This window comes from Podarcis filfolensis, assembly GCF_964270895.1.
Source record: "Podarcis filfolensis genome assembly, chromosome: 11".
NCBI classification, from domain to species: domain Eukaryota; kingdom Metazoa; phylum Chordata; class Lepidosauria; order Squamata; family Lacertidae; genus Podarcis; species Podarcis filfolensis.
This window is the reverse complement of record NC_139613.1, coordinates 51,938,379-51,963,333: the sequence shown is the minus strand read 5'-3', so window position 1 is coordinate 51,963,333 and position 24,955 is coordinate 51,938,379. Positions and strand designations below refer to the sequence as shown.

The following is a 24,955-nucleotide window of genomic DNA, read 5'->3' as shown; positions in this document are numbered from 1 at the left end:
AACTACTACGACTATTCATTCATTTATCCAGGGACTTTCATGTGCACTCCTGAATTTAGAAAACAAACCCGAAACAATTTTGTATGGTACCAAGTCCTCTCTCTTACTTGAATGCATAAAGCCGTGTTTCTCAAACTTGAGTCCCCAACAACCACTGGTCCTGCTAGCTAAGAATGATGGGAGTTTTAGTCCAACAGTAGCTTAGACCCAAGTTCAAGAAACACTGACACAGAGCCTGTTGTATAGTGGTCATCTAAACCAACCCCTCTTAGTAACCTTCTAGTTGTATGTACATCAGTGTTGGACAGTGTTTCATATTGTTTAGTAGTATTGACTTTGTCATTTCTTCCCAAGCTCTTCAGAATGTTTCTATTTCATATTAACGACTTACATTGGAAATTGTGCTGAACTACAGTAAATTGGCAAGCTCAACACTCCTTTGGTCATAGTGAAACTCCTAAACCAGTATGCGGGTTGAGGCAACTGGATAATCCCAGTCAATTTTTTCACAGAATTGTAGCGCCACTCTGTATTGCAAAAATTTAATTCTTGCAGTACTGACTAACTTGAAACTTTAGCACTTTCTTCATTTCTATGAAGGTGCAACGCAGAGAGCTTTGGGTCATTTTCTCTAGAGTAGCTGACTTTGCCCTGTGGGTTTTTTAATCAGTCTGTACAAAAATAGTATTGGGACTCTCTTCAGAAATAGCTTGTTACTTTACCTATAGTTATAAAGAAACCTGTGTGTCTCCTGGATGTTGTGAGTGCAAAACCTCAGATTTTTTTTTTTTTACCCAAACTTGATGATTTGGATACAGGCTAAAGATGTTTACTGACAAGAACATTTGCCATGCCTGATCATGCATAATAAGGTGAGCCAAGTTGGCTACTTCTGATAGGTCAGTGAAGTAGCCATTACTTAGTGGTAGATTGTGCAAAAACAAATCATTTGGCTCGATGAGCAGGACTTTACATTTCCAGGATGGAATTCGTAAGTGGGGCATTTCTCAGATGGAGAGGGATTTTTTTATTTATTTCATAAATAATGAAATTATAGCACGTTTTGAAAACAGTTGCCAATCTAAAATGATTTAGGCAAATAAGCATTTTCAAGCCCCTCTGTGTGTGTGCTACTAGAATAGGCAGATCATAGAGTCAGACGGAATTGCGTTGTAAATCCTATGGGAGGAATTGCACTACTGTGAAAGTTACATCAGTGCAAGCAGTTCAGCTTGCCTGATGGAATGTTCTTCCTTGTGTACTGTTCTGGGGGTTCTCCTGCCCCCCCCCGACCGTGGGAACCAGTTGTGGGAGCATATGGGGAGGTAACACTGTGGCACTGGTAAAAGTCTTTCCATAGGCTTATACTAGTGGGGTTAATTCGTTGAATCTGGTCTTAAGTGTACAGAACGATGATTTCCCCCCATTGTATCTTGCAGGTAGACAAATATATCACATTACTTGTTATGAAGTAGTGATCCTGTGAGCGAGTATCACTGGGTGGGGCCCCTCGGGCAGGTGGTAACAATTAGTCCCCAAAGTGGGAGCATGTGATGGGGCTGGCTGGTTGCCAGCATTCCCCAACCCCTATAAATATTCGCTTTAACCTGCCGGGGAAGAGAGAGAACCTGCCGTGTTTTAGACTTGCTGTTTGATGTTCTGTAGCTGGTGCCAGAAAGTAACCCAATAAAGCCTGGTAACCCATTCGGTTCCTTCATGTGATTTGATTAGCAGCTTGGAGGGAGGACTCAGGAAAGCGGCCCCCTCCTTGACATTTCTAGTCCAAAACCGCTCTCTTTCTTGAGCTCAAGATACTAAAGTCTACAGCTTCTATAATTTGAGATGGAAAATGGTTATTCTGATTCTTGCAGGGCTATCCAAGCTTGTGAAGTACAGTTCTTCTGGTAGTGTTGCCTCAAGGTTTTTTAAAAATAGATCTAGATCGTCCTATCATCAGCTCTACCCTTTATTAGATATATCCAGGTTTCCCCCTCTATCCTTCCTAGAAGCAGCAAACTTGCTTTAGATTATGAGATCTTCAACAGCCATGGTAGAGTGTGATATCATAACTTGAATCTATAAATAACTTCCTAGGCTGTACACAGGCTGCTTACATTCCATTGCCCTAAAGGAGATTTAAGTAGCCTGTGTTCAGAATTGGAAAATAATTAGTAACTACATGCTAGACGGAAACGCACCCTACTAAGATCTGGCACCTGGGTCACTTCTGGCACCCTTAGTGAGCAGCATGAGCCATTTTACTCTCACAAAAATGTGTTCCTGCCTTGTTTGTGAAACAAAAGATAAAATCTCATCTTCTCTGTTTGCTAAAGGTGCTAAATGTCCCTGCAGGCTAGACTTTGGTGTGTATAACTAAATTTGTATGCTGTTCACTTGCCTTTATCTCCCGGACATCATAGGATCAGCACCAGTGATAGATACCGGTAGTTGCTGAGTGAACAAGTATATGTTGTTGCTGTGCCAGCACGTAGGAAATTGGAAGTAGTAATAGTAATATTTAGGATTACCACTTCAAGATGATGATATTATAAAACAAAATTTCCAAATGCAGTAAATAAATCGAACAGAAATACTTCATACTAACAGTCATAAAAGAGCACCATCAGATATAGTCCATGGTGGGATGCAAGGTTCATATTTATACACAGTAGACATTTGCCAGATATAATAATATTTTAGTAGGAATGTGACAACCATGATATGGTTTGGTTGTATAAATAACAAACCACCCCCATATTACAAGTCTGAGGGGTCTGCAACCCCCCCCCCGTGGCACATATCATATGGGTCAGTTTTCCAGAGATGGCAGTAAACATGTCTCTTTAAAGCCATAAGACCAAAGAGTAACAAGATGACTCCTTCTATGCTTGACAGATAACTAAACAAGCACTGACCAGCAGATATAAAATTCGTTGTTGACAAATAATATCAGTATTAGCACCATCAAAAATGGATAAAACACATAACTTAGCATCCAAAGTGACCTGTTTGCCAATAATAATACTAATTTCTGTTGCAGCCCGCTTTCAGAATTCATGTTATGTCCCCACTACATAAGCATGTTCCTCATATCTTACAACCCTGCCAGTATCAGGGGGAACACCAGATCTTACAGTATGACCAGTGGTGGACCACCTTCAAAATATCCTCCTGAATGTTAGCAGACATGGACCTAAAGTGGGTGAGTGGACCAGATCTTAAGCCATTGAGAATCTTTCAGTTCGCCTGTAGGGTCCATCTCCCACATTGATTTCCAAGTAGCATGCAGAGAGAACTAGGATTGTAACAGTAACCGGTACTGTATATCAATAAGAGACCCTGCTTTTTGGACCACTTGCTACATCCAGATGTTCATAACATTGTTTTGTGGCTGGACAATGCACCACAGGATCTTTCAATATGATGTTAATCTTGTGGATGTGAAGGCAGTCTAAGCCGGAATCAAACTTTCCAAGGCTTGTAATTCTGTAAGTGGCACATTTTTTAAATAACAGACTTGCAAGTGGCGAATTCCCACTTTATAAAGAATAATAGATATAACAGATTTATATTGGGCCTGAACTTGTGCTATACAGGGAAATGGGATTAAGGTTGAGGGTGTGGAGGCTAATTTCTCAAACCATCTGTTCCACACCTCAGTAGTACAGTGTGTTGAAAGGATTGGAAAGAGACTTCCTTGTCAACCTCATCTGGGGCAAAAGTGGAGATTATAGTTAAGAGCAGGCATCCCCAAACTCGGCCCTCCATATGTTTTGGGACTACAACTCCCATCATCCCTAGCTAACAGGACCAGTGGTCAGGGGTGATGGGAATTGTAGTCCCAAAGCATCTGGAGGGCCGAGTTTGGGGATGCCTGGTTAAGAGGGAGGAAAGAGGAGTCTCATGCCCCCAGCATGACCCAGGATGTTACTAGATCTAAAATCATAGGAATGATCTGCTGAAGTTGGAGGGCATTTTGTTTTGGCACCCACGACCCAGGTTCCAGGAGCCTTTGGGCAAATAGTTTCTAACACTGCATTAGAGGTGTCTAAAATGTACATTTTACGAAGCAGAAGTGGATAGAGATAGGCCTTTGCCCTCTCATATTATGCTAGAACTTAGGGTTATCCAGTGAAGCTGAAACATGGGAGATTCAGTAGAGGAAAAAAGGAAGTGCTGCTTCACATAGTGCATAGTTAAACTACAGAATTCATTCATGACTTTAAAAAGAAGTTAGATTGATTCCTGGGGGATAAAGCAATCAAATCTTGATGTTATATACTCCTTGCAGGATCAGAGGCATGTGTCTTTGAATATCAGTTGCTGAGGAACAACAGCTGGAGAGGGCTAATCCCTTCATGTCTTGCTTGTAGGCTTCCCATAGGCATCTGGTCCTGGGGGTGGTGGAATGGAATGCAGGACTAGATGAGCTTTTGGTCTGATCCAGCAGAGCTCTTTTTATGTTCTTATTATCCATGGCAATTGTCAATCCATGAAGTTTTTCCATCCTAGGAGAGGTTCTATTTCTACCTCACTCTGACATTTGGATGTAGATTAAAAGAGTCCAGATCTTAACTGTTCTTCCTTCCATTACGCTTAAGGTATGATTCAGAAGGTCTGGGGTGGAGTGTAGACTTGCCTAGGTGGACTTTCAGCTTCAGCTTGGAGTCGGTTATATGTATTTGTAATGGTATGGAAAAAAGCTGGTTCGCATGAAGCTCTTGCACAGGCTATCGACATTCTCATACACAGGTCTTTGTGTTGTTGGGGTCAGCTGAAGACATTTTGGCACCTGGGGCAAACCACACAATGGCGCTCCCCCCGACACCTACACCAGGGAAGAAGGAATGAGTGAAGATCCACATCAGGAACAAGATGGGGGGGATCAAATCAACCCCATCAGATGGCTGAAGTGGGAATCAAAGCCACCTCACCTTGCCCCATGGGCAGGCCAGCCCTGTATGGAATGGTTATGGCTGGAAAGTCATACAAGTAGATACAGCTGCTGTCACTAAAAAGAGCTTCACAGATTTGTTCATTGTGAAATGTATTTGGCCTACTTTCACTGTGGCCCAAGAAACGGCTGTGCCACTGTGGTTAACTGGCAGATGTGCATGAGAAACCATGAAGCAAAAGCTGCTCCTTTTTTGTAATTGTGAAGAAAATGTTTCCTTCAATTAACTTGAAAGCTGGCCTTTAGATATGGGCTACTTCTTAGCAGTTGGATATGATGTCATTGGGTTAAGGTGCCTGTGTTATCTAGGTTTATTGTGCTTTAAGATCAGGGAGGCGGTGTGCTAATTGGGAAGTAAGTAGCTTCAGCTGTGGGGAAGTGCAGAGCCAAAGTACCAGAAAGTTCTTACTTCAAAACCTTCTAATTGGTTCTGGGGAGTAACCCTACTTACTATCCCTTTTATGATAAAGCTAAGCTTACTCCTTTTCTGTTTGGTCTCCTTTTATTACGTTGTCTCTCCGCATCACCTGTGAGATCTTACCTTTCCTGATACGGATTATAACTGGTAGATGTCAGTGCCCTGCAATTTGTATAGGGTTGGGAGAAATTAGCATTGTTATTTTATTTGGGTTTATACTTTCTAACCACTTTGTGAATTTGATTTTCTAACGGTAGTTTTTATGTTGGGTCCCATTTTGTGCTGCTATCTTTAGTTTTGCTATTTATCTCGTTTAAAAATATTATTTATTATTTAGTAGGTGTCTCTCTACTTGGTACTAAATCCAGTTCCTAACTTGCTTGCTCACTTGCTACTAAGTAAGTTTGCAACCCTGTTACTCGGGGAGCAGATAGCCTTATTTTTGGCTCTTGTTTCTCTGGAATCCTACTGGTGTCGAGTAATGTCTGAGAGTCTCTTGACACAGGCTGTTTGGACAGAAGGAGTGGTAGCACTGTAAGTTGCAGGGTTGATGTTGCAGGACCAAGTGTCTGAATCACCAAGATCTGGATTCTGGGTTTGGGGAACTGGACTTGACAGTAATCAATTGCATAACCTGAGAAGAGTTATTTCTTCATAAAAGGAAAGTATATGGGGTTTTCTTTTGGTGAGGGGGAGGTGATTTGAAATTAATGACCCACAAGATTTTGGAGAGGGTTTTTTTTATTTAAAAAATAGCTTTATGGTGCTGAATGGGGACCACTAGAAAGGGCCACAGGGAATTCAAAGTTGCTTGTGCAGAACAGTATCAAGAAGGTCTGACTGCATTGGTGCTTGAACATAGAACAGCTACATGAGAAATACAGGTAAATTGTGGCTTAAAAGAGGTATACTAGGGGCTCTTGTGCAGCTCAGTGGTATCTCTTGAACAAGTTAAGAAAGCGAATAGAAGTAGAATGGAGCACACATGTGAAAATGTGAACTTTTAGGTAACAATCTGCTTCCTCCCAGCCACAACAAAAGTGTAAAGAGCCTTGGAGAGGAATGGCTAGCTCAGAGAACGCTTGTCAAAGGTGGTAAGGAAAGGTCACCATGCAGGAAGGTGAAGTGACTGGAAGGACTAAAATGGTTAAGTTAGGATATCTGTAGAGTCTGCCACAAGAGGGTGTTACAGTGCTTATTTCCTAAAGGTACTAGCTGCATCAAGCATACTTGCGGTGTGTAAAACCTATGATTTATACTAATCCTTTTGAGGAAACTTTAAATCGGTTCCAACTACCAAAATCATGCACCATCCGTTAGCTGATTTCCATGTTCATAGAATTTTAACACTTACTACTACTAACTTGAGAGTTCAGCAACATTCACCAAAAGTGGTATTCAGGTACTAGTCAGAACTTTGTATGTTACTATACTTAATACAAATCAATACATCAAAGCTGTTAAAAATGAAACAATTGGAACAAACACAATAAGATTAAGCGTATAAGATCAATAGAAAGTTTCTGAGCATTTTTTTAAAATAGAAAGTATTTAGGAACTGCTTAAAGACCAGAAGAGGCAGTGGGGCTTGTCAGAGTTGTCAGAAGGGAATTCAAGTATGAGACACCACTGAAAAGACTTTGGTACCTGTCAATGGACTAGACATTTACAGTAGGGACTGTAGATAGTGATCTGTCCATGACAGTGGAGTCATAAAGCCCTCAAACCTTATTTATAAGTACCTTCTTTCCCCCACTCCTCCCCTTGGCCTTCCTGATCAGAACAGAAAATTTGCCGATTGCATGTATTGCCACATGTTTTGTACTAGATATCAGTGGCAACAGGCCCCTGGTTTCCATGGAGGCCATGAATTCCTGAGCAGTCCCAGGCAGAAAGGCTTCAGTATGGAGGTATTTGAAGATGATCAACGTTGAAGATCTCGGGACCACCCTAAGACCATCTCAGCCTGATCATGCAGAGAGACTGTTAGGCAGTGGTGTGAATGGTGCATTAACAGAATCCCAATTAGGTCTCAAGAGCCCAGTACCAGATACAGTTTTGAAACTGAGAGACTTCTGTGTTTTTTTAAAAAATAATCTTTATTGAACATACAACGTGGACTTACACAACAATACACCGTATTAAAAATTGTACAAACTACATAGACATTCTTTACAAAGAAGGAGAAGGGAGAAGATAAAAGTTAAAAGATAAAGGATGAAAACAACATAATTGTTCTCATTGTGCTACATCTCATTTTGTTATGCACAGCATAAATATTATTTATTTTCCCAGTTCTTTTCAAAAAATTCTATTATTTGTGACCTAAATGTTACAAGAGTCAATCAAGGTCTGCCAGGAGGTTTTTGCTATCACAATAATTTTTCAAATACTCTTTAAATACAATCCATTCTTTATTCACCTGTGAAACTGAGAGACTTCTGAGTGGGATATTTGGACAGAAGAAATGTATCCTTGTGGACAATAATAGCCACTCCTCACTCATAGATCACCCAGTTGATTTAAGAATTACTCTGTTTTTAAGCGTATTTATCTGAGAGGGGATTTTGTGCCTTGGAGGCACCCAGCCAAATGAGGAAATGAAAATATTCTGTTGTTGACTTGGATACCAAGAAAGAGGAGAGGTACCTCCTTTTTCTCCAGGTAAGTATGTAAGAGATGGTAATGTAACTCTTCAGCCCAAACAGAAGTGGGGAAATGAGGCAACAATATGACAGTAATGCTAGAATTGGGACATGGGAGGAAAAGAAGTGGGTGGGAGGATGTCATGGTAAGGAGAGAAAATGCACGCTCGGAAGAAGCTCTTCACTGGCAAAACTGGGTGCATAGAGTTTCTGGACATTGTTGTTTACATTGCTCATTAGCAGTCCTTAAAATCTTGCTATCTTTTTCTCTTGCAGAGTATTATAATTGAAGGAGCATCTGTTACACTTGTGGGAAAATATACTTCATATTTGGATTATTATAGTTACTGTTTCAAGACGGAGGAGGACTTCACAACACCACTCAGAACTGGATTTTCACCCTAGTTCAGCAGCTTTGCTGCTCACTTAAATACAGATGAATGAAGACCCCATTTGGAAAGGCACCAGGTCAGCGGTCCAGAGCTGATCCAGGTAAGTAATGTCTCTAACACATCCCACAGGTGGATAAGAAATCTTGGTGACTGCAGATCCCTTTTTTAAAAAAATCCCAGTCCTTTGGCATATCAGACACACCTCTTTTGGAAGTCCATGTGCATAGAAGCCAACCTGCACAGGATTGGCACATTCATATATTTGGTCTACAGACACCAGGCCATTATGTGCTTGTGCCATCCAGCTTGTGGATGTTGGGCATTCTGATTGGGATGGGGGTCAGTTGATGGAATTGCAATTGCAAGTCCACTTAACCACCAGGCATAGGTAATATTATTTCTGTAATACTAGCATACACCTGTTTTCAATGTGTTTGCTACTCTCCAAACTGAACTACTCTGGTATGGCAAGTCTGATATTTATTATACAGAGCCTCAAATGTGGTTTTCATAGATGAGAGCATGACGGGGCTTGCCCACAGTGGTCTAGGTAAAAATAAATAAAAAATATACTTTGTTGTATTCAGTGCTGCCTGTGCATGAGCAGAGTGGACTTTGCTCATGCAACAGGACTCCAGTTTCCTCTTCTCCCCTCTGTGTGCCCTCAGAATTGCTCCAGAAGGTTGAAGGAGCCTCTGGAGCAGGTTTTTGGGACATGTGCAGTGTCACAGGGGGGAAGTTGAGGAAGCAAAGTCTGTTACTGCTTTCACAACATTAGATTCTGCCCAGTATTCTAAACTCTGTAAAAGCTGCATATTTGCATTAGTAGTGGACAAGGTGTATAAAAAGCAATGATTAAAAAAAAATATTTAAAAAATTGAATTTTTTAAATTTAAATTGGATTTTTAAAATAAAATGTTTTTGGAGGAAAAATCTTACTAGTAAGATTTTGTATTTAAGTTACGCTATAGTACAAAGGTTATTCATCAGGAAATAAGGATTTTAAGTTTTTCAGGTGTGCTAAAACTCAGTCTGGTGTTTTGTTTTATTTTTAAGAAAATGTTTAACCACATCAGTTAACAAACATGGATACATTATTGCATATGTTATTGTTTTAGTTAAATAAATTGTTATTAAGGAAATGATTATTCTTCTCCTTCCAATAAAGTACAGCAGAAAAGCTGTCCAACTATAAACAGTTAACTTATTAAACCTCACCATAATTTCATAATTATCTGTCTATGTATTTCTAATAGTATAACCAAATCAGCAATTTTTGATATAACTGTAAAAACTACTCTGAAAATTTATTATTCCAAAAATGAAACCGCCCTCTGGTTGTCAATAATAAGATGATACCAGCAAGAATGAGTCTTTCTGTAAAAAATGATTTAAATCAAGTCTTACTGACTAGTGATTTAAATCGATTTGATTTAAATCAAATCCACCCTGGTGGTGGAACTTACCAGACTAGCTACTTCATCTATCAAAAAAACTGGTCCAGCATTAATTTAGGCTAACTAGAGTGCTTTGGCAGTTCATCTGCTGTTTTGGTTGTAGCTGACATAAAACATTCCTAATAACTGAATCAGAGTACTGCTTTATGCAGAATTAAAGTAGTAATTCTAAAATTTACTATATTTGTTAAGTTAAGGCAAATATACAATATTGCTTCGCCTTTACATACCAAATTTAAGTTGGGGAAGTTGCACACATGGTAAGCATATATACCAAAGGAGCTTTTAGTGATGTGCTGGCATTTAAAGTGGGTGCTTTGGGGTGGGTGGGTTGTGAACTGGGAGGAGTGAATGTATGCTTGTGTATTCTAATTTTCCAGAAACTACCGTATTTTTCGCTCTATAAGATGCACCCGGCCATAAGACACACCTAGTTTTTAGAGGAGGAAAACAAGAAAAAAAAACTCTCCATCTCTGCGCAGCACCTCTCCAGCGAAGCGGGAGGAGGAACGGAGCCCCTTCCATTTCTCCTCCTGCTTCGCTGAAGGGGCGCTGCGCAGGACCTCTCCAGCGAAGCGGGAGGAGAAATTGAAGGGGCTCCGTTTCTCTTCCTGCCTCGCTGAAGGGGCACTACACAGCTCTCCCTCTCTGCGCAGCGGCACTCGCTCCATAAGACGCACACACATTTCCCCTTACTTTTTAGGAGGAAAAAAGTGTGTCTTATGGAGCGAAAAAATACGGTACTTAATATGAAAATGCTTCTGCTAAAGCTTCTATCAAAGTAGAACTGAAATAGGCCTAGGTATATGTGAGGATGAACATTGCATTAATTTGGTTCCCTCGGTTTATATTGGGGTATGTCCCAATTATTTGGACCCTTTCAAAACATAGTGAAGAGAAGCCCCTGTGTTGCCAAACAAATTTAATTGCAACAGTGGAAATTCCTCCTACATGAATAAGATTTCCTCATCTGTATGTAATTTAACATCTTGCTATCTTGTGCATTAATTCAGCTGCTAGTCTTCAGTTCTAATAAGTCAACAGGAAAAACAGCTTGCTGATTCTCAAGGTTGGAAATCTGAGTTGATATCCACTCCTACTCCACAACCTAGGGTGAGCGCTGTAGTCTGAAACTTTGCCATCCGTAAAGCATAGATAAGTGTCTTGTGTTGAAAAGAATACTGTGAGAATTTAATGTCAAGGCATCTGTTTGCACAGATCATGAGCGTCATCAGCACTTTTCTAGAAGTTCTGGGTCCGTCACAACACTAGCCTTGATGCTGTTGTATGCTTCGTTAATACTGAAAAACTATTACAAGTCAGAGATAATACCTAAGATTTCTGCTCCATCTGGAGCACTGAACTAATTGCCGTATTTTTCGCCCTATAGGACGCACTTTTCCCCCTCCAAAAATGAAGGGGAAATCTGGGTGCGTCCTATGGGGCGAATGCAGGCTTTCGCTGAAGCGTGGAGAGCGAGAGGGGTCCGTGCGCACCGACCCCTCTCGCTCTCCAGGCTTCAGGAAGACATCCGCAGCCTAGGCAGCCCTGCGGGAGTTCCCGCAGGGCTGTCTAGGCTGCGGATAGTAGCCTGCTTCCTGGAGTGCCGGGCGCGCTTAAAGCAGAGCACCCGGCGCTTCGGGAACGCATCCGCAGCCTAGGCAGCCCTGCGGGAGATCCTGCAGGGATGTCTAGGCTGTGGATAGCAGCCTGCTTCCCGGAGCGTCGGGCACCCTGAAAGCAGAGCGCCCGGTGCTTCGGGAACACATCCGCAGCCTAGGCAGCCCTGCGGGAGTTCCCCGCAGGGCTCCCCATGCTGCGGATAGCAGCCGGCCGCCCAGCGGGCGGGGCACCCTGAAGCAGAGCACCCCTCGCGCCGGGCAGACATCGGCCAGCCCCACAAGCTCAGGGGACAGCAGGGAAGCGCAGCGCCGCCATCCCGCTGTTCCTCGACCTGGTTTGGTTTCCCCGACCTGCTTTTGGGGGGGAAATAAAGGGAATTTTTTTTCCCTTTATTTCCCCCCAAAAAAACTAGGTGCGTCCTATGGGACAGAGTGTCCTGTGGGACGAAAAATATGGTAACTTGTTCAGATGAAGATTTGTGATCACCCTCTTTGTAATAGGATCTTCAGTTTTTAACTAAAATAATCTTCCTCTGGGTTTTACCACAAATAAGTTTTGATGCCGCTATATCCCTGCAGGGCATTATTTCTACTCTCAAGTAAGAATAACTTTTGGGTAAAGGTCTTAGCACAGTGTACCCAGAGTGCAGGTCTGTTACCCTCCCACTCTCACAAAGCCTTCAAGTTTATTTATTTTCTGGGTTCATCTTAATATTATCATTCATCATTTATTTATTAATGCCTTCAGGTGCTCATGATTGGCTTTATCTGCAGTTTTTAGATTTCTGAATATTAGAGAATGACTTTTTTAAAAAAAAATATTCTTACTATCCTTGGGAGCTGTGTGCAGAAAGTTGGGAAGTTGATATAATAAAGACTACTTGCATATCAAAACATATGCATATCATCTCTCAGAACTGCAATAGTTCAGCGTATGAGGATTTCCCTCGCTCAAAAAAACAAAACAGACAAGGATCAACAAGTAGCAGTTACAGTCATACCTCATGTTACGTCCGCTTCAGGTTGCGTGTTTTCGTCTTGCATCCCGCGGCAACCCGGAAGTACTAGAATGGGTTACTTCCAGGTTTCGGTGCTCACACATGCGCAGACGCACTATAACACGCTTTGCACATGTGCAGAAGCGCGAAATTGCGCTGCACACCTGCACAGACGCATCACTTCGAGTTGTGGGCGTTTCACGTTACAGACGGGCCTCTGGAACGGATCCCATCTGTAACACAAGGTACCACTGTATAGAAAAGAAGCCAAAATTAGAAAATTTTCACTGACAGGCTGTGTGCCAGTTCCCCCCAAAACCCTAAGATACTAGGCAGAAAGTCAGTATTCCCTTATTGATTTCACACTGTTGACCTCGGGGCAACTCAAGACATCTGTGTGTGTTGCCTTTGATAGCCAGGCTTTGGGCAATATGCTTAACAAAACTGGGAAATGGTGGAAAAGCTACTGCGCAAGAAAGGCACCTTGTCAAGAGTCTCCTAGTGTATTAGTTCTAAGTATGCTTGAAGTTCCAAAGCATATTGATGGTCTCAATAAATTGTACAGAAGCAAGGCCTGATGCACACTTTCTTTGCACACTAATAATTGGGTGACATATGATCTATATCTGAGGGTTTTCGGTTCTTATCTCAGTGGCCAGATGAATGTGAAACTGTGATAAACAAGGTTTGGCATTTTTCTCTATATCGTGCAATGTATGAAAGAAATGGTGCATTCTAACTGTTTTTAATTTTGATTTTTATGTTGTTGTAACCTACCCTGGGACCTGCTGATGGGTAATAAATCTGATAAGAATGGTCTGTACCACACTCAGCATCTCTCTTCTGCTTCTGTACCCCAGGCCAGCCTAACTCAGTAATTGAACACCTAAGGCAGGGGTTGTCAAATTGGTCCCTACCACCCATTAATGGGTGTTTCAGGATTCTAGGTGAGCACTAGGGGGTTCTATGGCACAAGCTGAATCCTTCCATCAAGCACTGGTGGATGGTAAGGAAATTTTACCATCAAGGAAGATGCATTAGTGGGTGGTAGGTATAAAAAAGTTGACTACCCCGACCTAAGGTGACTGAGCTTGGTTTTGGTGACATTAAGCACTTACCTATGACGACATAAAGTGGGCAGAGCAGCAATTTTGGCTGGAGGGCTGCACACCGGCCCATCAGCTGACCTCCCATGCTGTCACGTGAATCCAATCCCAGCTGAAGCACTGCTGCTTAAATTTGGCACCAAATGCAAGCTGCGCTTGGATCTACTCAGCAAGTCTCAAGTGGACAAAAAGCCCTGGCAGAAAAGCAGCACAGCTTGCATTTGATGCCAAATATAAGTAGTGCTTGCAAAGGATGCGTTGTGGTTTGCAAGCACAGTGTGCATTCAGGGCTATTTAAATTTGGCACCAAATGCTGGTCGCACTGCTTTCTGCCAGGGTCATATCCACTCAGGAGCTTTTGAGTGGATATAAGTGCAGCTTGCTTGCCTTCTCTGCCAAATTTGCACAGCACTGAATGCGAGCTGTGCTCACAAAGTAACCATACAGTAGCATACAATAAGGCTCCTGATTCTTCCTTTGCGGCTGTGGCTTTCACCTGTCCCATACCTGATGTCACCACATCAGATGAGCAACAGGTTGTTGTCATTAGTTATTGGACTTGTTTATTGACAAACCCCACCCCTCTTCATCCTAAGGTCCCAGATTGGGATGCAAAATTAAAATAAAGCGTTAAAAATAGTTTAGAACAATTTGCAATCCTAAAAATAAGGTGGGCTTTATCGGGGGAAATGGGCTTCTGGGCCAGATTTAAGAGGCATGGCAGGTCTAATTTGCCCTGGAGGCTTCCCATCTGTGGCATGAACAGTGTGGGTGCAATTCATTTCTGTTAGCGTTTTTAGTAGATTTGGTCCATGTGCTGTGTTAAAGTGAATGTCAATACAGTAAACAAATGCTGCATGAAATAACAATTAAGCCTGTGAGGTTAAAACCTGTTCCTGGTGACTTAGTCACTGTTGACATCTTCCTTGTAGGGCATGCAGGTGTGTCTGCCAGCGTGATGAAGAAGAGAGCTTCCCACAAGTAAGTAGCTTGGTAATTCTTAAAATCCCACGCCTGGCAGCTTTCTGTGAGGACTGTATTTTTGTGTCCACTTTACAAAGGCATTTTGTTACATCAGCTGTGTGGATTTTCTGTTCCAGAAGTTCCAGTGAAGGTCAATGGGGTTGCAGCACTCAGTAACTGTTTCTGTACAAAGTCAGAGGTCTTGAAAGTAACAAATGGAATTTCAGAAACCAAGGACACCTGTAGAACTTTCCTTGGGCTCCAGAACAAAAAAATTATCTGATACCAACTGATAACAGTGTATCAGCTTGAGCTTGCAGAGTCCTCACTCAAATGAGATGTTGCCATTCAAATCTAGACTCTGTAAGCTGCAGTTTGTTTCACTTGTGAAAATACACACCAGTGAGAGCGGGTGGTCCTAGACCAGATCCAGGTGCTGCTGGAGGAAACCCATTTTCTAGATCCATTTCAGTCTGGGTTTTGGCCCAGAAACTGCTTTGGTCACCCTGCATGATGAGTTCTGTCGAGAAAGAGACAGAGATAGAGGGCCCTGTTAATTCTAATTTACAGCTTCTGTTGTCTATGCTTTGGTAACCTCTAGGTTAGTTTACTGCAAAGTATTATATGTGGGGCTGTCTCTGACGATGGTTCGGAAACTTCAGCTGGTACAGAATTTGTCAATCAGGATGCTTACCAGGGCAAGACAGTTTAAGCCAGTGGTTCTCAACCTTGGGTCCCCAGATGGGTCCCTAGCTCACAGGACCAGTGGTCAGGGATGATGGGAGTTGTAGGCCAAGAACATCTGGGGACCCAAGGTTGAGAAAAGCTGGTTTAAGCGTATAACACCAATCCTCACCCAGTCCTGCACTGGTTGCAGATTAGTTTCTGGGCCCAATTCAAAGTGCTGGTTTTGAGCTCTAAAGTCGTAAACGGCTCAAGACTGCAGTACTTCAAGGACCACCTCTCATATGGACTGACATGGACCCTGCGATCATTAGCTGAGGCCCTTCTTCATGTGCCCTTCCACAAGAGATGTGCTGGGCAGCAACATGATGACGGGCCTTCGGTGGCTCCCCGTTTGTGTAATGCTTTCCACAGGGAGGTTCACCTCATGCCTTCAATGCAGATCTTTAGGCGCCAGGTGAAAAACGTTACTCTTCTCCATAGCCTTTTAAACCGGGGTTGGTGGTGGTACTGTTTTTGTTTGTTACTATGTTAATGTATTTTTGTGTTTTTGTATTGTAAACTTCCCTGTGATCCTTGAATGAAGGGTGGCGTGTTAATTAAATAAATAAACAATTAGTTCACGTTTGAAATACAATATAAAATCCCATGAAGTGCAGTAGAAATATTTTGGAATTTAGTAGAACTAAAAAGAAGCAGCATGATCGAAATTTTCCATACTCCCGTATAAACTTGGCCTTAGGACTTGTCTGATTAGTTAGGGCTTCGTCGGTTATCAAGCATTTCACAATGAAACTTGCCTTTAGTAGCTCTTTGTTTCTCTGTGGCTTGGATCTCAAGTCCCATATGCTTGTAGAAAGGACCTCCATTCAGGCACACTAGGGTGGCCAATTCCTTCAATACCCCTGGCTGCTGCCACACAAGCATAACGGCTGCTCCAGATGGTTCCCCAGTGTAAGGGAGAAATCTTTTGGGAGATGCTGCCAAAAACTGGGGAGGGAGAAGCTCACTTGCATGAGGCAAAGCAGCTCTATGCCACCTTGGGTCACACCACCTTGTCACCAGGTGGGTAAAAGAAGGGTTATGCTACAGCAGAGCTTTCCAAACTTTTCATGTTGGTAACACACTCTTTAGACATGGATCGTTTCACGACATCAGTTCAGTTTTACTAGCAAACCGGAGGTTAAATTAGCCCCTTTCTAGCCCTGGGAGGAGCGCGGGGAGCATTCACCCGACACACCTACACACTGCAGCCAACACACTAATGTGTCGCGACACACAGTTTGGAAAGATCTGTGCTACAGCTTTTGGGATAGCGAAGAGTACAGACTCTACTAGAAAGAGAATACTTTCTCACATAACTTATTAGCAGTTTAAGACTACCAGTACAAAAATAAACATTTTCATAAACTACAAAACAGCAAATCAAAATAGGAAAAACCTTTCTGAAAGGTTTCAGAGAATATACAGACAGATATGTACACATTCATTAATTGGTAAGGCCTACGACAAAGTTTTGAGCATTTGCAGCTGTGTAGGCACTGGTGAGCAAAAACACAATTTGAAAATGAGTGCATGTTAAGAAATAAGCTGCCATATATGTGTTTGACTTAGACTACTTTTCAGGCAAAATATGTCTCCAAAGTGATTTATAAACACTATATCAGCATGTACATATCAAACTATATTATTAAAGCACTTAAACATAAATTTCCTTCAAAACATTTATCAAAAGCTAACATAAACAATGTAGTAGCCAGCAAAATGCTAACGATTACAGTTCCAGTTCTACAATCCAGGTCACAGTTAACTTCTACAGGTCTCAGTGAAAAGATGGGTCTTAAAAGTATTGAGGAGTGGCAATCAAATTCCACATTTGTGGCGCCATTGCCCTGGTTTCTTTGGCTAAACTATAGCTCTTAGTTAGAACGGAAGTATTCATGGACTGCACCCAGATCCGCTGTTGCTGCTGTGGGTTCTGGACCAATTTTGGAAATACGAAACATGGCTGTGTCTGGAAACATCAGGTAGGAGAGGGGGCAGCAATATCATTCACTTAGGATGCCACAATTCTGAAGGGGAGGTCAAGCATGCCTGGGCACGTCCTGAAAATAAGCTTGCATATGGCTTAAAATGTACTCTATTTTGAGGTGCTTCGTTTTATAAACTATTTAATGCTTTAATAGTTATGTTTGTGTATCTATAAACACAGAAAGCATCGAAACAACGTGGGACCAAGCAAACCAATGTCGCAACCTAGAAGAAATATTGTAGGCTGCAGAATACAGCATGGATGGAAAGAAGGGAGTGGACCCGTGACACAATGGAAAGGCACTGTCCTAGACCAGGTTCCTGTAAATCCCTCCCTCTACCTTATCAAATATGATGGATTTGATTGTGTCTATGGACTTGAACTGCACAAAGACGAAAGGGTTTCAGCACTCGAAGTGCTTCCAGATAGAGTTGGTAAGTGTCTCGATGGGGCTGAATTTGTGTGTGTTATTTAAGTCCCATATACCCCAACTTTCATTCCAATAAAAAAACTCAAGATAGCTCACAATGAATTTAAAATTAATCAAATTCAAAAATATTTTAAAACCCCAAAAGAACCATGGAGAACAGCATTACATCAGTGGATTAAAGCCAATACAAGCTACAACCTAAAAGGAAGGTTTTGACTAATATCCAGAAGATGGTTAGAAGTGATGTGCTCTTTTTCCCCCTTCACCACCAGTAATGGCTATTTCTGTCTAATGATCTCAGTTAATATAATATTTATTCAACCTTTTAAAATAATGAGTACTGGGACCAGGATTCAGTGCGGTGGTGTGGTTAGAGATAGGACCCGGGGAACCAGGGTTAAAATCCCCACTTGGCCATGAAGCTCACTGGGTGACCTTGGGCCAGTCACGACCTCTAAGCCTAACCTACTTTGCAAATAAATAAATTCCAGTGAGCCACTGTCAGTGCTCCCTAGGGCTTATGCATGTATTTTCCATTTTAATAAAATACCATGTTGTCACATTTCTAACATTTGCCTCTCTTAGTTAGCAGTAAGTATCTTAGAACTAGAACAATGGTATCCATGTTTCCCATAATGTTAAAAATTCAGTAAAGGGACTTTGGCCAATCTCTCGTTATCTCTTAAAAACAACAACAGAGATCATTAGGACACCTTAAAGATTATCAATTTTATCATGACTAGAGACCACTTCATAAAAAGCATGAAAAACAGGCTTATTCAGTGCATGGTGCCTGAGTTAACTTTGGTGTGTCTAATTAGAATTTAGCTTCCAAAGGATAATGGCTGAAATAGGGGGACATATGGATGCCATGGTTAGAAATTGTTCAGTATGTAGTCATGGATAGAAAAAAAACCTATACCACAGTGTGGATTAAACCAGAAGAATGATGTAGCTTTGAATTCAGGGCAATACCTTTAGTCTTGCAATTAGGCACACTATTTTCCTGGCCTCCTTTAAGATGTAGTAGCCATGCTTCTACCAGAATGTTAATCAGATATTGATGTTTCTCTTCCAGCTTCATCTCGAATCAGTGATGCCCACCTGGCAGACACAATGATTGGCAAAGCAGTGGAGCATATGTTTGAAACCGAAGATGGTTCAAAAGATGAGTGGAGGGGAATGGTCTTGGCTCGGGCACCAATTATGAACACATGGTTTTATATTACCTATGAGAAGGATCCTGTCTTGTACATGTACCAGCTCTTAGATGACTATAAAGAAGGTGATCTCCGTATTATGCCTGATTCCAGTAAGTTGGCCAGTATTTTATCCTCTATGTAAAGAAAGAAAATACGTTTAAAATGTCTGACATTGAGCATTGAGAGTTTTTAGAAGAATTGGAGCACTGTTTACTACTTGTTGTTTGAAGTGAGACAAACCAAGAAAAAACTTCAGCTACAATGAAGTTTGCAGTGAGACAAACTATGAGCCATGGTTTGGCTTTAACACTAAACCAAACCATGGCTTAGCCCCAGGGAGCATAGCAGCAGAATTGGTGGAAGAATGCTACAGGTGGGATCATCCGTTGTGGAAGATGAAGGTTTGCACCAAGTCATGGTTTGGCTTGGCGCAACATGAGAATCTGGTCACTCACCTCTCATGATTTCTTACAAATGGTTCAGGATTTGATCGTGAGCTGTTGGGTTTGACCCTCAATTCTGTGGAGCCACTGGCATATACAGTATGTCTGAAGTGGTTTTCTGCAGGCTTCAGAGGAGTATTTTGTGGTGCCTAATTTGTCCGACTTGGAAGAGGTGATGGAAAAGGCACCCTTCCCTCTTCTCGCTTTTAAAGGGTTATTTATAAAGTGATCTCCTTTGTTGAGGAGCGTAAGGCCAAAAGAAGTACTATTTGAGGTAATTGAGGTTTGGAGGAGAGCCCAGAAATGCTAGGCTTACCATACTAACTTTTTCCCTTAATTGACTATTTGGAGTCTAGGAAGATAAGATTCTTAGGGAGTTACTCTAACTGATACCGTAATGCTTAACAGCACCAACCACAACGTTTTTTAAAAAAATACTTTGTGGATTCTGATACTTGGAACATTTTGTAGAGCGAATATAAATGAACAGGCAAAGAAACTTCAGCATGGCTTTCACATTCCAACTTTTAATTCAGGTTGAATGTACAGCTTAACTACTCAGCTGAACAGGTTGATACGTTGTCAAATCAGCAGTATAGCCAACAGCTGATAAACCTCCAGGAATTAGGTTATGCAACAATCATTCAGTCTGTCCTTACCATAATCTGTATTTAGGATGGTTACTGTGAAATGGAGACAAATTGGATAAGAGGAATATCATCTATGTATATCCAGTTGTTTATTTTCCCTGGGTTAGAAGACAAAACCATTGTGATCAGAAATACGTTGCCATGAACATTTAATTGCTGAAGCACTTAGTAAACTATTACTCGTTGAGCTGACTATGAGCATCTGTTCTATAAAATCCTGCTGCATTTTAACTCAAACGCTGTGTTCACAGATGATTCACCTCCAGCAGAACGGGAGCCTGGCGAAGTTGTGGACAGCCTAGTGGGGAAACAAGTGGAATATGCCAAAGAAGATGGCTCAAAAAGGACTGGCATGGTCATTCATCAGGTGGAAGCCAAACCCTCGGTCTATTTCATCAAGTTTGACGATGATTTCCATATTTATGTCTATGATTTGGTGAAGACATCTTAGACACCACCATGCAAACTTTTGCCAAACTTGTGGAACTTCAATGTAAAATTTGTAGACACAAAGACTTAAGTGCTTTCCAGTTTATTTGAAAGCTTAAATGTCCCTGCGAGCCCACAATCTCTGCCAGGAAAACTATTCCATTGTGAACTATACAAATAGACTTTTATGTGAACATGACACATTTTGTGTAAGGGAACTCCTTTTCTTGGAGGAAGTCTTCTGGTGGGTATGTGGATGAAGTTAGAGAAATCGGCAGCTGCAAATTCAAGCTGTGTAAAGTGGATCTAGCAACATAATCATTAATCTGATTTCCCCCCACCCCCCAAATATAACTTTCCCTCACCGTCTCACATAACTATTCAACTGCCACATGCAAGTCTAGCTTGATATTATTACTTTCATGTATGTATTAAGTTTTCTTGTCTGGCAGTCCTTGTTTTCACAGGGTTTGGGCAAAGACGACTATAATATGTTTAAAGCAGTGTTAAGGAGTGCCTAACCCAATTTAACATCGGTGTACTGTGTTCAGGTTAACTGTTGAGCTACTATCACATGAGAATTTTGTACATTTTAGTTGCAGGGAAATAGAACGTGGCATACATGTAATGCAGCTGAATGCAGAGTAAGAGCCCATATTTGCAACTGTAGGACCTGGTCAAAACATTCAAAGCAAGGATGCCTTCAGTTCTCAATGTCGTAGGGGGTTTTTTTTGGTTAACTTTTAGCAGAATCCAGGCGCTTGGTGCCCTAGCAGTCTAGAACTCCATGTTAATGTTAAATTCTCCGCAGCAACTACTGGGTGTCTCAGTTTCAAAACTAGCAACCTAGATTCTTGTGTGTGGACTTAAATCTGTTACGTGTAAAGACAAACCTCACAAGAGAAGAGTCCTCGTACATTAAAGGCTTGTGTTACAGAGAAGGAGAATCATTTGTTGCCTTCTACTTTGATCTGCTGCATTCCTTCTCATTTTACTGTGTTTTGTTCAAGAAGGCACCTACCTTCCCCACCCCTCACCCCTCTTTCTGGCCTTTCTTCTTGGGGTTTACCCAGACAAGACATTATACAGACTCAAACCTGTTGTCGCCTTTCGTGCTGTACGTTGTATTTTGCTTGAAGTATGCTGTTTTAACGTGAACTTCGTTAAAAGGACACTGGGGTTCTGCATACTAGTGGGGTACTGCCTGACAAAAGCTAGGCGGTCTCCATGGTCCAGTCATCTGCAGCAGATTGTGGATGTAAATAAGCAGCCCACAGCCACAAAATTTGCTTCTTCTTCTTCTTCTCCTCTCTCTCTCTCCCCCCATTCTTTCTTTTTTTTTCTTTTTTTAATTTGTAAGGTAGTAGATTGGTGTGGCAGCTTTTTAAAGTAATCAGTGGAAAAATATCAAACAGCAGCAAAGCTGAAGCAGGACATTGCAGTCTGCACATGTAAATGAGAAGCAAGCACCATTGTTTATATATAGCTAGAAGGTAAAAAAAAACGAGTGTTGCTGATCAGCCTTCTGAGGTCCAAATTACCTCTGGTGTGGGTATACATATTAAACTCCATGTGGTTTAAACTTCCTTTTTTTAATTTTGCCTGATTTCATATTGTAGCCTTAAGGCTTGTGCCTCATTAATGCTCTTTAATGGTAATAAATACCGTATAAATACAGTATCTTAAACTTTTCCTGTCCCATTGCTGCTGTTGCATTGTGTACAGTATTTCATCATGGGCAACCCCAAGGCAGGCTGTAGTCTTTTCCATGAAGAGCTTCTCAAATGCAGTCCTTAAGCCCTAAGTACCTGAGTCATAAATGTTCCTGTGTTCTTGAACCAAGTGAGCAGATTTGCAACCCAGTGGTTTTTGTTTTGTTTTGTTTCCTCCTTCATTCTGCAGATCTGTATGTTTTCTATTGACTCTTTAGAGTCCTGCATGTAAATCTCAAAAGCTGAGCCTGGCTCCATGAGCCCAAGTTGATATTTGTGGCACAAGAATGAGTGAGTGTATTGAACCCACACACAAGATACACGAAACATAGTACTTTGAATTGCGGGCTACATTAACGGTGAACCCAAGGTGTTCCTCGAGGATGCTGAGGATTAGGTAGACCGAAAATGTTGCATTCAAAGAGCTTCCAATTGGAGGTTTTCTGCAATACACCACATTCTGCCAGTTGAGAGTGATCTATATTCTGTGTAAATTTTATGGTTTTTAAAGTGTCCACATTGTCTGCTTTTTTGATAGCTTAAACCACCTCTTTTTTCTTTTTTTTGAGGCTTGAGACTTGATTCTACTCCCTGCCAATATGCTTTGGGCTTTGTTTTAGGCTCACGTTTCAGATCTGCATGCAGTGCTTGTTACCCTGGTAACTAAATGTTGGTTCCTTTTCTTAGGGGTTCAACATGATTTTCCGAGTTATCACGGGGCTTGTGGTGGCACAAGCTATGGATCTGTGTATAAAAAGTTACTGGCCTTTCTCTCCATTTACCTGCTGTAGTATTGTATATTGTGTGTTTCGCGTGATGTCAGGCTGCCCTGTACAATTTTAAAAAGACAAACTTAAAATGCAGACCATCCCTTTTTTGCATGCTTAGAAGGTAGAATGTTCAATGTAACAAACTTAAAAGTTGCATGTTTAAAAAAATGTTTAGGTTTTTAGTTTTGGGTTTTTTTAAATTTTGTGTTCTTTGTGAATTTGCTTATTGTGCTGTTTTTAATGGTGGTTAGTAGGATAAATGCACTGGTGAGGCAAACATAGTGCCAACAGGAGGTAACTTTCCAGTTGTATGTGTCATGCAGCGTTTGAAGGGACCATGTACTTTGCTCAAAATGAAATAAAAAACCAGTAAAATTCAACAGTATGCTTTTTTGTGCCAAATCCTAAATTAAGTTGAAGTAGAATCATATTACGACACTCCCCTCCCCAAACAATGATGGAAAATGCCTTTTTTTCACTGAATAAATTGCTTAGCCTTCTTAAATTGGTACATTTGAAAAATAAAGGCTTCTCCAGAGATACATTAATTGCAACCATTTCAGAGAACCCAAAAAAAGAGAAAAAGCTTCGATGATTTGTGGTTCCTTGGAAATGCTGTGCTTTTTTGTATTTTACATCATTAGTGCAATTTGGATGGTTCTTGGTATGTGTATAGTTCAAAGGTCTTCGTGTTCACATTTTAAAATTAGGTAAATGACTTCATCTCTAGAGCTTGGTTTCATTTTTTTATTTTTTAACAATGTAGACAGTTCCCTGTTCTCTGCATTTAGAAGTATAAACACTTTAAATCTGTTACTTAATTCTGTAAGTAATTTTTATAATTATGATGTAACTCTATCCTTAAAACATTTAAAATAAACCCTTTATGTGCAACTTACGACTGTAAATCTTGTTCTCATAAGGCAAATGTAGTGATGTGTTTAAAACTGAATAGGATTTTTTCCATTTTTATAATTAAAATTATTTTAACAATGAGCATTTATGCTGATATATACTTGCCTAAGCAGCTGTGCTTACTGGGCAATACTTTTGGCCAAGAATTGTAACTTTAAAATCATCCATTTAAAATGGATAGAATTCTTTGGCATTGAAACAGCTTTATTGTACTTTCAACCCAAAACCCCCAAAAAGACAACACCTAAGGAAGTAAGGTAAGTAGGTGAAGCAGCCCCCAAAATATTTTGGTATATTGTCCCCTGTATATACACTTTATCTGGAATATAGAAGTAGTGGCCTTGAAAACAAAATCAGATATTACAATATTTGCTTTGAGTGCCTGATAAAAGTGTTGATATGAAAACTGTTGAATATGGTGATGACTGATAGCATACAACTTCCATGTATCAATCATGGTCCTTCAAAAACATCAACATTCAAAATATATCCAATTTTGCCTTTTAAAACTGACAGATTTCTTGAGTGGCAGGGGTAAGGCAAAGTATCTGTAAAGAATCCTAAATACAAGCTGATTTCAGTAGAATTTACATGCAAGTAATTCGAGTTTGATATTTGGCTGTCACTTAAGCTAGGATTTAGTCCCACTGTTCTAGGTAGCACAAGAAGTTGACATACTAGATTCCTTCAGAAAGCTTTTGGAAAAAATGACAAATTTCCCTCTTTCTGCCAAAGACGACAATTATGCATGTAATGGGCTTCCAGTACAGTACTTAACATTTCCCTACCCATTGAAACATGTTATCCCTCCCTCATTAATGTGACACTTTTATTTTTTAAGAAATAAATACTTATATCTTACCTTTTCCACCAGTGATGCGTAAGGCAATCACGACAAACTTGGGGGAGGGGGGCAAGTAACAAAAGAAACTAAATATATTTTAATCTTTTTAGTAGATACATATATAAGTGTTAATTCCATTAATGTTTAATTATTTTTTTAAAAAATGTTTTAAGCTGTTCTTATTTTATCTGTAAGCTGTCTTAAGTCCCTGTCTGGGAAAAAGGCAGTGGAACAGAAAAACACCAAACAGTTCTAGGTAAGGTCAGTCCCTTTGCTGACCATGTTCAGG

The 24,955-nt window shown here is 40.9% G+C and overlaps 1 protein-coding gene across 4 annotated transcripts in view; it reads left to right on the top strand.

Annotated features, from left to right (window-relative positions):
• SPIN1 (spindlin 1) overlaps positions 1-23,801 on the top strand; it is a 32,791-nt gene extending 8,990 nt beyond the window's left edge. For 3 of the 4 annotated variants that reach the window (XM_083577156.1, XM_083577157.1, XM_083577158.1), the window contains exons 2-6: positions 8,294-8,509; positions 14,525-14,573; positions 17,452-17,705; positions 18,780-19,013; positions 20,248-23,801. In XM_083577156.1, coding sequence (XP_083433282.1) covers positions 8,458-8,509; positions 14,525-14,573; positions 17,452-17,705; positions 18,780-19,013; positions 20,248-20,447 — 789 coding nt within the window. In that variant the 5' untranslated portion in view covers positions 8,294-8,457 and the 3' untranslated portion in view covers positions 20,448-23,801. Of the gene's footprint in view, positions 1-8,293; positions 8,510-10,879; positions 10,980-14,524; positions 14,574-17,451; positions 17,706-18,779; positions 19,014-20,247 lie in introns of all 4 variants that reach the window. The other variant, XM_083577159.1, reaches the window with a different exon arrangement.
• Positions 23,802-24,955: the final 1,154 nt, after the last annotated feature.